The 10,225-nt window shown below is 41.9% G+C and overlaps 1 protein-coding gene across 1 annotated transcript; it reads right to left on the bottom strand.

The window, feature by feature from the left end:
- Positions 1–583: 583 nt before the first annotated feature.
- LOC109468959 (CKLF-like MARVEL transmembrane domain-containing protein 4) lies at positions 584–6,466 on the bottom strand. Its single transcript, XM_019767335.1, has 5 exons — positions 5,954–6,466; positions 4,034–4,210; positions 3,498–3,596; positions 2,167–2,341; positions 584–1,365 (listed from the first exon to the last, which is right to left on the bottom strand). Exons 1-5 carry the CDS (start codon positions 6,149–6,151, stop codon positions 1,205–1,207), a joined length of 810 nt encoding a protein of 269 aa, XP_019622894.1. The 5' UTR covers positions 6,152–6,466; the 3' UTR covers positions 584–1,204.
- Between the last annotated feature and the right edge of the window lie 3,759 nt (positions 6,467–10,225).

The following is a 10,225-nucleotide window of genomic DNA, read 5'->3' as shown; positions in this document are numbered from 1 at the left end:
AAAAAAAAAGTTCTTTTCATTATGAAATCTACGTGGTCATGAGGGTTGAGCAAATGGCACAGAATATGGTTTGGCGAATAATCTAGTCTTCAAGTTCATTTCTTTACAATTTCGTCTTTTTTCGTTTGATTTTGGCATTCTACGACATTGGTATAGTTTTTATTAATTTTTTTTGTAACTTTGGTATATTTTTGCTCATTTTGCAACTGTTTTGTACAATTTACAGTATGGTTGAAAACTTTTTTTTTGGAAACGGACGAAAATTCATGCGCGCGCGGATGTCATCCATGTAATCAAATCAACATGGCCTTATATATAAGACCACACTGACTTTATTTTATGGCTGACATCTGAGCGTGCATCAAATTTTGTCTGTTTTCAAAACCTGCAAAATCAAAACGCAAATATTTCAATATTCACAGTACTTTGTAAAGGCTTATGAAGGTACATGTATAAAAATTCAAATAAACTCTAGAACGTAATTTAGAAATTACAAATAATAGAGTTTCAGTCCGAGATGTGCAAAAGTTGATGACATTGTATTTTTTCAAAACGCACATAATACATACAGGGGACTCAGAGAAAGGCAACTATTGCTACCAACTTGGTAACTTTTTCATTCTTCACTGAAAGGAAAACACATTAGACAAAGCTGTTTAACAGTGTATAAATTACATATCAGGCTATCTTGCCAACGGAAAGATTCATAATACAAAATAATGTTTTACTAGCGTGCTTTCTAACCAACATTTCCTGAGTATAATTGCACTAATATGAAAAATTGGGACAAAAAGAGCATAGAATGTTCACAATATCTACATGATAGGTTAGAGAGTTTGGCTTATTCTACAGTTATTTGCACGTTCTTACTCTGCAATATTATTTTTCTTGCTTATAGTAGCACCATTGCAGAGTAAAATAGAAATACAATGCACTTGTCAAAGGGATATACTTAATAATAGTTATCAAGCGACCACAAAAGCACAAATTATGATGACAAATAACAGTATATAGAATCAACGAGTTGCATATTCTATTAGTCATTGGGATGTCAGAAGTCCATCACTTATACGAAGGGTTTTTGTTTTGGTACCAATGTGTTGCAATATCAGTATCCTTCTACATTCTTATACAGTATCTGTATATAAAGGTTGGTGCCCGACAAGTTTGTACGAATTCCGCTAGGGGGCGCAGGTGTAACGTGCTACCGGGAAGCCTCGTTGACGTTGTTCTGTTCGGGCAGCGGTTGTAGGCCGTTCTGGGCGTCCAGACTCGTGGGTTTGGGCTGAACTTTCGGGGTGCTCCTGGGAGTGTTCTGGCGGCTACAGTGTTCAGGTATAGGCGTGGCGTAGAACTCCTTGGAGACTAAAATACAAGGAAAGAAAATCAAGGATTCAGCAAGTGTCTTCTATGTTAGACCAAGGATAGAGGGTGACAGTAGTAGAACCACCTTGACCCCCTCTTGTTTCACTGTAAAGTTCCTTCAAAATATACTTGAGATCGTTCACGCCCTCCCACATTTCAGTTTAAGTATGTAAATGCCAAAAATACTGACAAAATGGCGGAGGCACCCAGCTATTCAGGTGAGTAGTCGTCACTCTCTTAATATCATAATTTCATAGCCAAACTGCTAATTTTGACGGACGGCCGTGGTCAATAATGATTTAATCTATTCTTTATGTCTTAAAAGTATTTTACTTGAAGTTAAGATGTTTTAAAACTTTGACTCGTCATACCATTTTTTTAAATTTTATCAATAAACCCTTACTAAACAAAAGCACATATATAAGCAGGGGTGCCAAAGAATTCATACTGATTTTACGGAATACATACGAATTTTACGGAATACATACGATCCTTACTAATAAGTTGGTGACCTGAGCTTGGATCACCAAATTAGTAAGGATCGTATGTTTCCGAGTAATGGATCGTATGAATTCCGTAAAATTCATATGAATTCTGTAAAATTCGTATGAATTCTGTAAAATTCGTCAGAATTCTGTCAAATTCGGGGACGGCTGGAAAGAGTAGAAATCGGCCAAATAGTTCAACGTTCTCTCCCAGCAGACAAACTCCCCTGGCATGTCATCTCTCTATTTGGCCGATTTCTACTCTTTTCAGCCGGCTCCCGAGGCCTGGTAGAGGCTAGTGTGCTAGTTTACGTACTGACGACTCTGGGGTGGCGTTTGGCCTGGATCTCGGGCGCCCACCACGGAGTCCCCCCGCGCAGCCACGAGTCCTCCTCCCCGAGCCCGCGCAGGTCCCACTCCGGGTGCCGGCACTCCCACCACGACACAAGCGCGCCAACCGCGTACGCGATGGCGGCGAAGAAACCGAACACCTAGAGGGGGAGAGAAGTTAAAGTCAGTGCAAGATTTTACCAGGCTTCGGGAGGAGTTGAAAACAGTTGAAATCGGCCAAATAGAGAGATAGCATGCGGGAGCCGCAAACTGTTCTCTCCAGCAGATCAACTCCCCTGGCATACTACTAGTATCTCTCTATTTGGCCGATTTCTACTCTTTCCAGCCGCCTCCCGAAGCCTGGTAGAGGCTAGCAAGATTTTAGCCTAAGTTTTGCCTCTCCCCCCGGCAAACTCCCTCCGCGTCGCTCCCCGAAAAAAAAAAATTAACGCCAAAACTTTGCGAAGGAGGCTAAGATTTTAGGGTCTTTCTTCCTTTATCTGATTCTCTTCAACACAGAAAAGGTACCAAAAATATTTTTAAAACTATTTTGTTTCTCTTGTCTTTTATTGTTATACACCGAATAAACAGGTCAAGATCATTTGGAATCTCTGAAATCTGGCCTGGATACAAGCCTTTTCGGATTCAGTACACTCTCCTAGCTAGTTGCTTCCCATTGCTTTGCATGACAGGAAAGCGACTGAAGAGCGTGCAAACTTGTTAAAAAGGCTGGCACCGAGGCTACTGCACTCAGAACAGGGCTGGCATAGTTGGCGTACCGTAGTTGACCGACCAGCCGGCCGGGGTACTTCTAAATGATGCTGGCAGATCAACGGTGCACCAAGGAGCTTGGGAATACTTTTTACCCAGCTGCAGATTACTCAAGTCTTCTTGGAAACTTTCGAACAAATTTTTTTTTTTTTTTAAATCTGTGTTCTCTTTCTTGATTCTAACATGTAGAACAACACCAAGTTGCCAAACTCAGTTCCGCCACTGACGTTCACAGTGTGATCCTAATACTGTTGAGCTCATTTTAAACAAGTTGAAACAAAGGGGACCCAAGAGGGATCCTTGTGGAACCCCCAACGATATCAACAATGTAGAATCCTTTAGCCTCCGTACCAGGCTTATAGAACTGGGGGTTTGGTGGTCTTCGGTTGTTTTCTGATTAGCCCAGTTCAAAAAAAGGGGGTAATTCAACCAGGCCGGCTATGTTATCTATATGCAAGCAGAAAATAGCACATAAAAGCTCCCAAAGACCCTGAAGACCACAAAACCCCCCAGTTTTTGGCATGCTATGGAGGCTAGAATCCTTACCGTTCCCGCTGCTAGTCCTCCAATGTTGTACGCTCTTGCGGCCAGGAAACACGAGGCGAAGATGTACAGGATAACTGCTATACAACAGTAAATAAACTCCTGGAATAGACCGGAGAACACAGGGGAAGAGTTTTAGGTAAATGTTTAGTAAATGTATCAGACGATATCGAATATTCAGATTGGTATACTTACTACATAATATAGATAGTAAATTTTATTGTCGTTTCTTTACAAAATAAGTTGAATCAACTCTACTCCATTGCAGAGAAGTGTAGATGCCAAATTATGACGCCTTACTAGTGTGTTTAAAATTAAATGTTGAAACACAGCTATCAGCCATGTTTGTTTACATGCTGGTAGTTTGTGGTGGCACCATAAACTGAGTGCGCCGCTTCTGGGCTGTTTTAGTGGCAACCATAAATGTCAGTAATGTGATATGTGATATAATCATACAAATATTTGAAAAATTAAATATTTCAATATTTGGGTGCAAAAATGTTACGCAATGTCCCTTTAAGAACGAAGTTGTTACTTACGAAGAGTGACCAGTTGATCGGACACATGAAGATAGTCAGGGTGATGTACAGCACCATCAGCGTCAAGGTGATCCAGAACGTCGTCATAGAAACGAACTCGAAGAAGCGATAGGTCGAGTGGAAGTCGGCGTACCAATCAGAACACGCGACACAGAGGAACGCGATCATATCCAGGATCTGTTGAAGGCCAAAAGAAAAGAAAACGTTTGTTGTTGTTTACGTGTATATAAAACAAACAGCAAAGTAAAACACAACACCAGGAGGAAGTCTCCCAGAACTTTTTATTGTCAGTATAGTTGTAGCCTTCATCAGGTTTGAATTACTAAGGCCACGTGACCTATAACGGCACAGGGCGTCAATATTAGGTTAAAGGTCACGGTTAGGAACTCTATAGCGGCCCCCGTCTCTGCTGAGCGTTCTTTTAATCCCGATAAAGACTTTAATTAATACAGACAACAGAAATTAGAAGAGACTTCTTTGTTGTATACAAGTCCAGTTTTATTGTATCATATAGCTTCTTGCTACATTTTCATAAAAAAAAACAAAAATGATTTTGATGTTTTTCTCCCGTCCATAAGTATGGTATGGCGTGGTATGGTATGATTTGAACTTGGCACTGCCCTCGCCTATCCATGCAGCATGAACCAATTGGTAATGATTGACACTTGGCTGAGACGTGATGTTGTTGTTTACATTCCGGCAACTTCTGTTTGCCCAAAGGGAGGAAGACATTAACGTGTTTTTCCTTCAGCCTTTCCTTCCAAATCATTCTTTAGGACGAAAATCGTCTTGAAATGTTGAAATGTTTCCAGAATTGGACGTAACTTGAATAGTTTTCGTCAGAAGTGACTCACTAGTTTGCTTCAGAATGACTCACAGACCTCGCCTACAACATCGTAGCCTCTACCAGGCACCGCGGGTCCCTGGAAAAATACTACTAGTAGTCAAAATTGGCCAAAATAAAGGGAATACTATACCAAGGGAGTTAGCCGCCTAGAGAAGGTACATTTTGCTACCCAGGGGTTATTTTGGCCAATTTCTACTATTTTTTTCAGCGATCCGCGGTGCCTGGTAGAGGCCAACAACATCGGGCACTGTTCCGAAAAAGGACCGAACGCATAACAAGCCACGCACTGGCACCAAGCCACAGAACTGGTGCGTTACCTTTTTAGCGTGAACTCTGGCAGTGACTCTGTATTGAACATTATGGACGAGGCCAGCAAATAGTAGTATGGGCACGTCGCTTTAGAAAAAGGTTAACTCCAGTACAAACTGTATCAAAACACCACCATATTTAGTCTCGGCACATGTCAACACTCTCAGTGTTGCTACAGCACCTGCAAAGTTTATAAAGAAAATTGATCTAAACAAGGTGTGAAGTGACAAGCAGATACGACGGACGTGTGAGGTTTTAAGAACTTCCTATACGTCTCGGTTTGTACTAAGGGAAATGACATAGCGACTGAGAGGAGGGGGTGTTGGTATAAGATAGGCGTGGTCCCACACATCGCGTATTTCACATCAATATGTCATGTTTATTTTTAACTCCAGTGCTTGTCTCCGCTGAATATAGGTCCAACATCTCAAATGAACTCCACTGCCATATATGCCTGCTCCGGCACGCCGGGCGTTGTTCACATTCCGTGCGCTGGCGACTTTCCATGCCTATGCCAGCCTTCGGATTTAAAAATAAAAAACAAGCTTGTCTTTCCTTCTCAATATCTACCACCGTTTGATTGTTTTCATTGCCGTAGTGGGTAGAAATTAAAAATGGGAACATTTCTTCCTAGGTTTGCATGCAATTCAGACTGGCTACTTTGGTATAGCCCGCTTTTGAAGGGTTAGAAACATCTGAACGTACGTGCACATCATACGAAATACGCTTGGCTTACAAAACACACAGCTATGTTTCTTCCTTACCATTTCCACGATTTTCACGATCCCAGGGATGGTACACGGGTATTTCCAATGACACCGGCATCTTCCTCTCTCCTTTTGTCTTCTCTGCTCTTCTTCCCATTCTAATTGTTCCAAAATGGCTACAGAAGTCTCTGCTCCGCTGTCTTCAAAAGGTTCTACTTGGTGAAAAGTTCCTCTTGTGTCTATACTTTCCGCCATGGCGACTGGCAATCCTTACTCAGCCTTCTAAAAACACGTAGTCCGTATAGAAACAGTCCTTCAAATCAGGATATTTCAACTGCAGTCTTGTTCTTTAGACGAGTAAAAAAAATAACATCAACCTTCCAAGTAGGAGTTAGCCCTCTGCCCAGTTGGGCGGCAATTCCTCCATAGCTTGGCCAGGGATGGTCCGGTATACGTATGTTCCCGCAGACGATTCCTGTAGACTCCGGCGCCCTGTACGTACCGGGATGGGGAATGTGTTAGCGGGACCAGATCTCTGTGTTCCGTGTGGAGAATGTTGACATAACGCCGCGGCAGATCTGCAGAGAGAGCCAGCCTGCCTCGGGGTTCAAAGAGAAACTCAGAGCCGGCAGAGAGAGTCGGAGAAAAGGCCGTTTGGTCAGGCACTCCTGTCACGTGACGCCTCCATGTGTATTTTTAGCGCGGTTTTAAATGACGCGGGAAATCTGTAGTCTAGCTCCACCAGACTCCTTTTGCAGGTTGATAAATAGTAGAAATTGGCCTAAAAGGGGGACATCATTGGCCAGAGGAGATGACCACCATAGAATCTGTGCAGGCAAACAGGAGATTCTCTGATGGCCATCTCCTCTGACCAATGATATCCCCCTTTTAGGCCAATTTCTACTATTTATCAGCCTGCAAAGGGAGTCAGTGGTGGAGACTAGTCATCTAGGAAATCTGTGGGCCTGACCCGGCCTTAAATGTATCCCTATCCAGAACATAACTCGATTTACGGTGGGGACAGGCCATTTTTGTCAGGAGAAATATTTCTAAAAGTCGGGAAGGTTCAAAAGCGTTGGATCGAATTAGGAACGGACATCTCAAATGCCGGGAAGTTTGTGTTCTATATTTAAAGTGTGATCATGATTTACGTGTTTGCGGACACTGAGGGCAAGGCCTTTCCGAAAACAAAGTTGACACTTTTCAGCCGAAATACCACCAGATTAACACTAGGAAGACTTAAAAACCCACTTTAATCCTTAAATTTGGTGATCGGAGTCAGTTATGTTATCATTTCTGAGCCAACTGTAACTTATGACTCAAGCACTACACATTCAAGGCGTGTTTTCCTGTCACATTTATTTTGTTTCTTGCTGGCTCTCGGATTGTGAGGAAAATTGAAGCAGTTGTGTTTTTTGCCTGATACTCGTTAAATATATGCTATACAAAATTTACAAGATATTTCAATAGACATACTAATGTGTACTACTAGCTACGGGTTTGACTACTACGTAAAATTCCAACTTCTTCTCGCTTCTTAAAATGTATGTAGATTGTAGATGTATGAACATACTGAGCTTATAATTATAATACACGGTTTGTCTAAATCCATTATATTATAATGAATAAATGAATTCATTTCTATCTAAAATTTGAAAACTGGGAAACTTATCTTTATAATTTATAGACGATATTTCTCTCATTTCTATACAATACACAGCCAACAGCAAAATGACATTCATCCTCAGCAAAATAAAGTATGCAAATCCTAGAAACTAGCTTAGTGTGGCCCAAGTACGCTTTCCTCTACCGAGTGCCCATGTCGTGCCGGTTGTAACATCCTTGCCTTATCTCGCCCGAGCACGGCGCTTCGAACAGTCCCAATCTCCGGGACCAGGCGTCTATCTGGTGATCTTGAGCCTGCAATATGGACAGTGGTGGGGAAACGATCTCACGCACTTCCTGTGTAGAACGTTTGTGTTGTTTGCGCTACCTCCCCCCTCCCTCCCATCTAGCTATACGGGTAGACTTGTGGACCGCCCAAGAGGCACCTTAGTTCAATGGTGACTCACAACTTCACAAGTTTTCGTAGTGGGGTAAGTGGAGGAAGTATTTCGCCTGCAATACTTGAACTTCACAGAATGTATTTTCTACAAAGTATTGTTTCTGATACACTGTGATATAGGAGAAAAAATATCTTTGTTACATTTTACAACAGATACTTTGTCAACAGAAGTTAAGTGTTTTCTATGCATAATGTTTACCTTCGCATGCATGCATGTGTGTGTTCTGCTCTGTTAATTCGTACTCAAACACATTCACATATATGGTGACAGGAGTTTAAATCCCTCCTGCTATAAAATTGCTACATTATGTAACCCAACACCAGTTACCATGGTGACAGACAGTCTGGTCCAGGCCTGATTGACCAGGACAGAGGTCAGTGCTGGAACGGAAGAAAAAGAAGAAACTGAGCAAAAACAATATATTTTCCTTCGGAAAACATAAAAAGAATTGTGAAGACGAAATCCAGTGTGCCAGAAGATATTTTAGGTACTGCGAGTAATTGTGAAAACAGTACCCCGTGTTTGCGGAGCTTTTTCAGGCTGTTAGTCTTTAACTCAGCGGACAGTTTCGTGCAGCTTGACCCTGGATTCCATCTCAGGACTCGTGGGAGAAGGGAAAAAGAAATCCGGACTATTTTGGCTGGGAAACCTTTGAGAAATGGAAGAAAATGTAACCCAAAAGAGCACCGAGATTCCAACAGACCCTCCTACGGCATATTTGACATTTACGTCAGACACTGGTGGTTTCTTTGGTATGGTTTGTTGGCATACAACCTTGGATCTGGACGACAAAGCTTTCTCGTTCCAAAAAGTATGGCATCTCAGCCATCTTGCAATCATCAAGAATCTTTGAAACAATTTCTGGATCAAAACGCAAAGCCAAGCTGATCATGATCTGTTAACACATGTGGTACTTGTTTTTTTATGGCAACTCTCCAAGAAACTTGGTATCAAACTCCAGTCATCATTCATTTGGCTGTCATAAAAATATTAAACATTTTCACTTACTCACTAACTAACCAACCTATTCCTTATCGTTAGGCACTTATATCCTATGATCTACTATTAAAAGTTTTTCTCGCAAAGTTGTACATCGTAACAGAACCGTGCCTATCTGGGGCCATCTAGTTCTATGCCTGAATGGGTTAGGGTTAAGACCAGGCATGGTTGTTGAGGTTCTTGATACTCTCTGCGTATTCAACTTGCCAAAAAAATTGGATCATTGAATTGTAAAATTGAATGCTTTTTTTGGAGGCAGTTTTTAACGTCCAGTCAAATATAAATCATCTTGTGTCCACAATATACGGGCTTGGGTCAAAATTAAAATATTTCCGTTGTATTGCTCCTCTCCGGTCCCAAGAAGTAACGTAAACCACTAGTCGGTCAAGGACGCGCTGAACTCCGAACCGAACCCTGATAGGCACCGTGTATGTTCCCACGGGGTTAGTAACAATAATAGTGAACACGCCAGTCCCAATGGAAAAACCATGTCCATCTCACTTCAACAGTAACAACACTAAACACAATCAACACGTTAAACACGCCATGTTGACTTAGACAAAGTAAACTGGGGAACAATAAGAACCCACGGCTCGTGGTGTAACTCGACTCACAACTCTGTGTTACACGTATCAACTATCACATGCCTTATACGCTATATGTGCGCACAAATCCACTAGTTTACGCGACTGGTGGGTGTTTGGGTGTTTTCCCATTGCTGTTTTCCCTTTTTCTTCTCTTGAAATAGTTTGGAATCAAGGATCCAACCATTTTTTGAGGAGAGAAAATATCACCAGCGAAGGAAGGCGTCCGGCGAGTTTGTCCAAGTTTAAATTTTGAGCGGCCGATGTTTTTTTAGACTGATCTGAGCGAGAGGACACTCATAGAGTCATGGCGTCTGAAGAAGTGTCACAGCAAGATAAGACAGGGACCGGTGAGATTCAAGACTCCCAGGTGGCCTTAGAGATGCTGACAAGACGTCTACAAGAAGAAGAGGACAGGTGGAAGGAGAAAACTTTCGCACACTGTTGTCACCTGCACAGGTAAGGGATACTATAGATACAGTGTGTGGCGAAAGTACGCAAGTTTGATATGTGTTGTATATGTACAAAATTGACCACAAATTTTCAACTAGAACATAGTCTATAGTACAGGTTACATACACCAAACGATGCACCTACGGTGTTTTGTTTTTTCGGGGACGTATCATAGTACGTCAAGGTTTGAGAAGAAACGGGTGAAATTTTTAAAGGCATCCGATGCA

This window comes from Branchiostoma belcheri, unplaced genomic scaffold, assembly GCF_001625305.1.
Source record: "Branchiostoma belcheri isolate BF01 breed outbred unplaced genomic scaffold, Haploidv18h27 scaffold2, whole genome shotgun sequence".
Lineage (NCBI taxonomy): Eukaryota > Metazoa > Chordata > Leptocardii > Amphioxiformes > Branchiostomatidae > Branchiostoma > Branchiostoma belcheri.
This window is presented reverse-complemented; position numbering and strand designations above follow the sequence as displayed.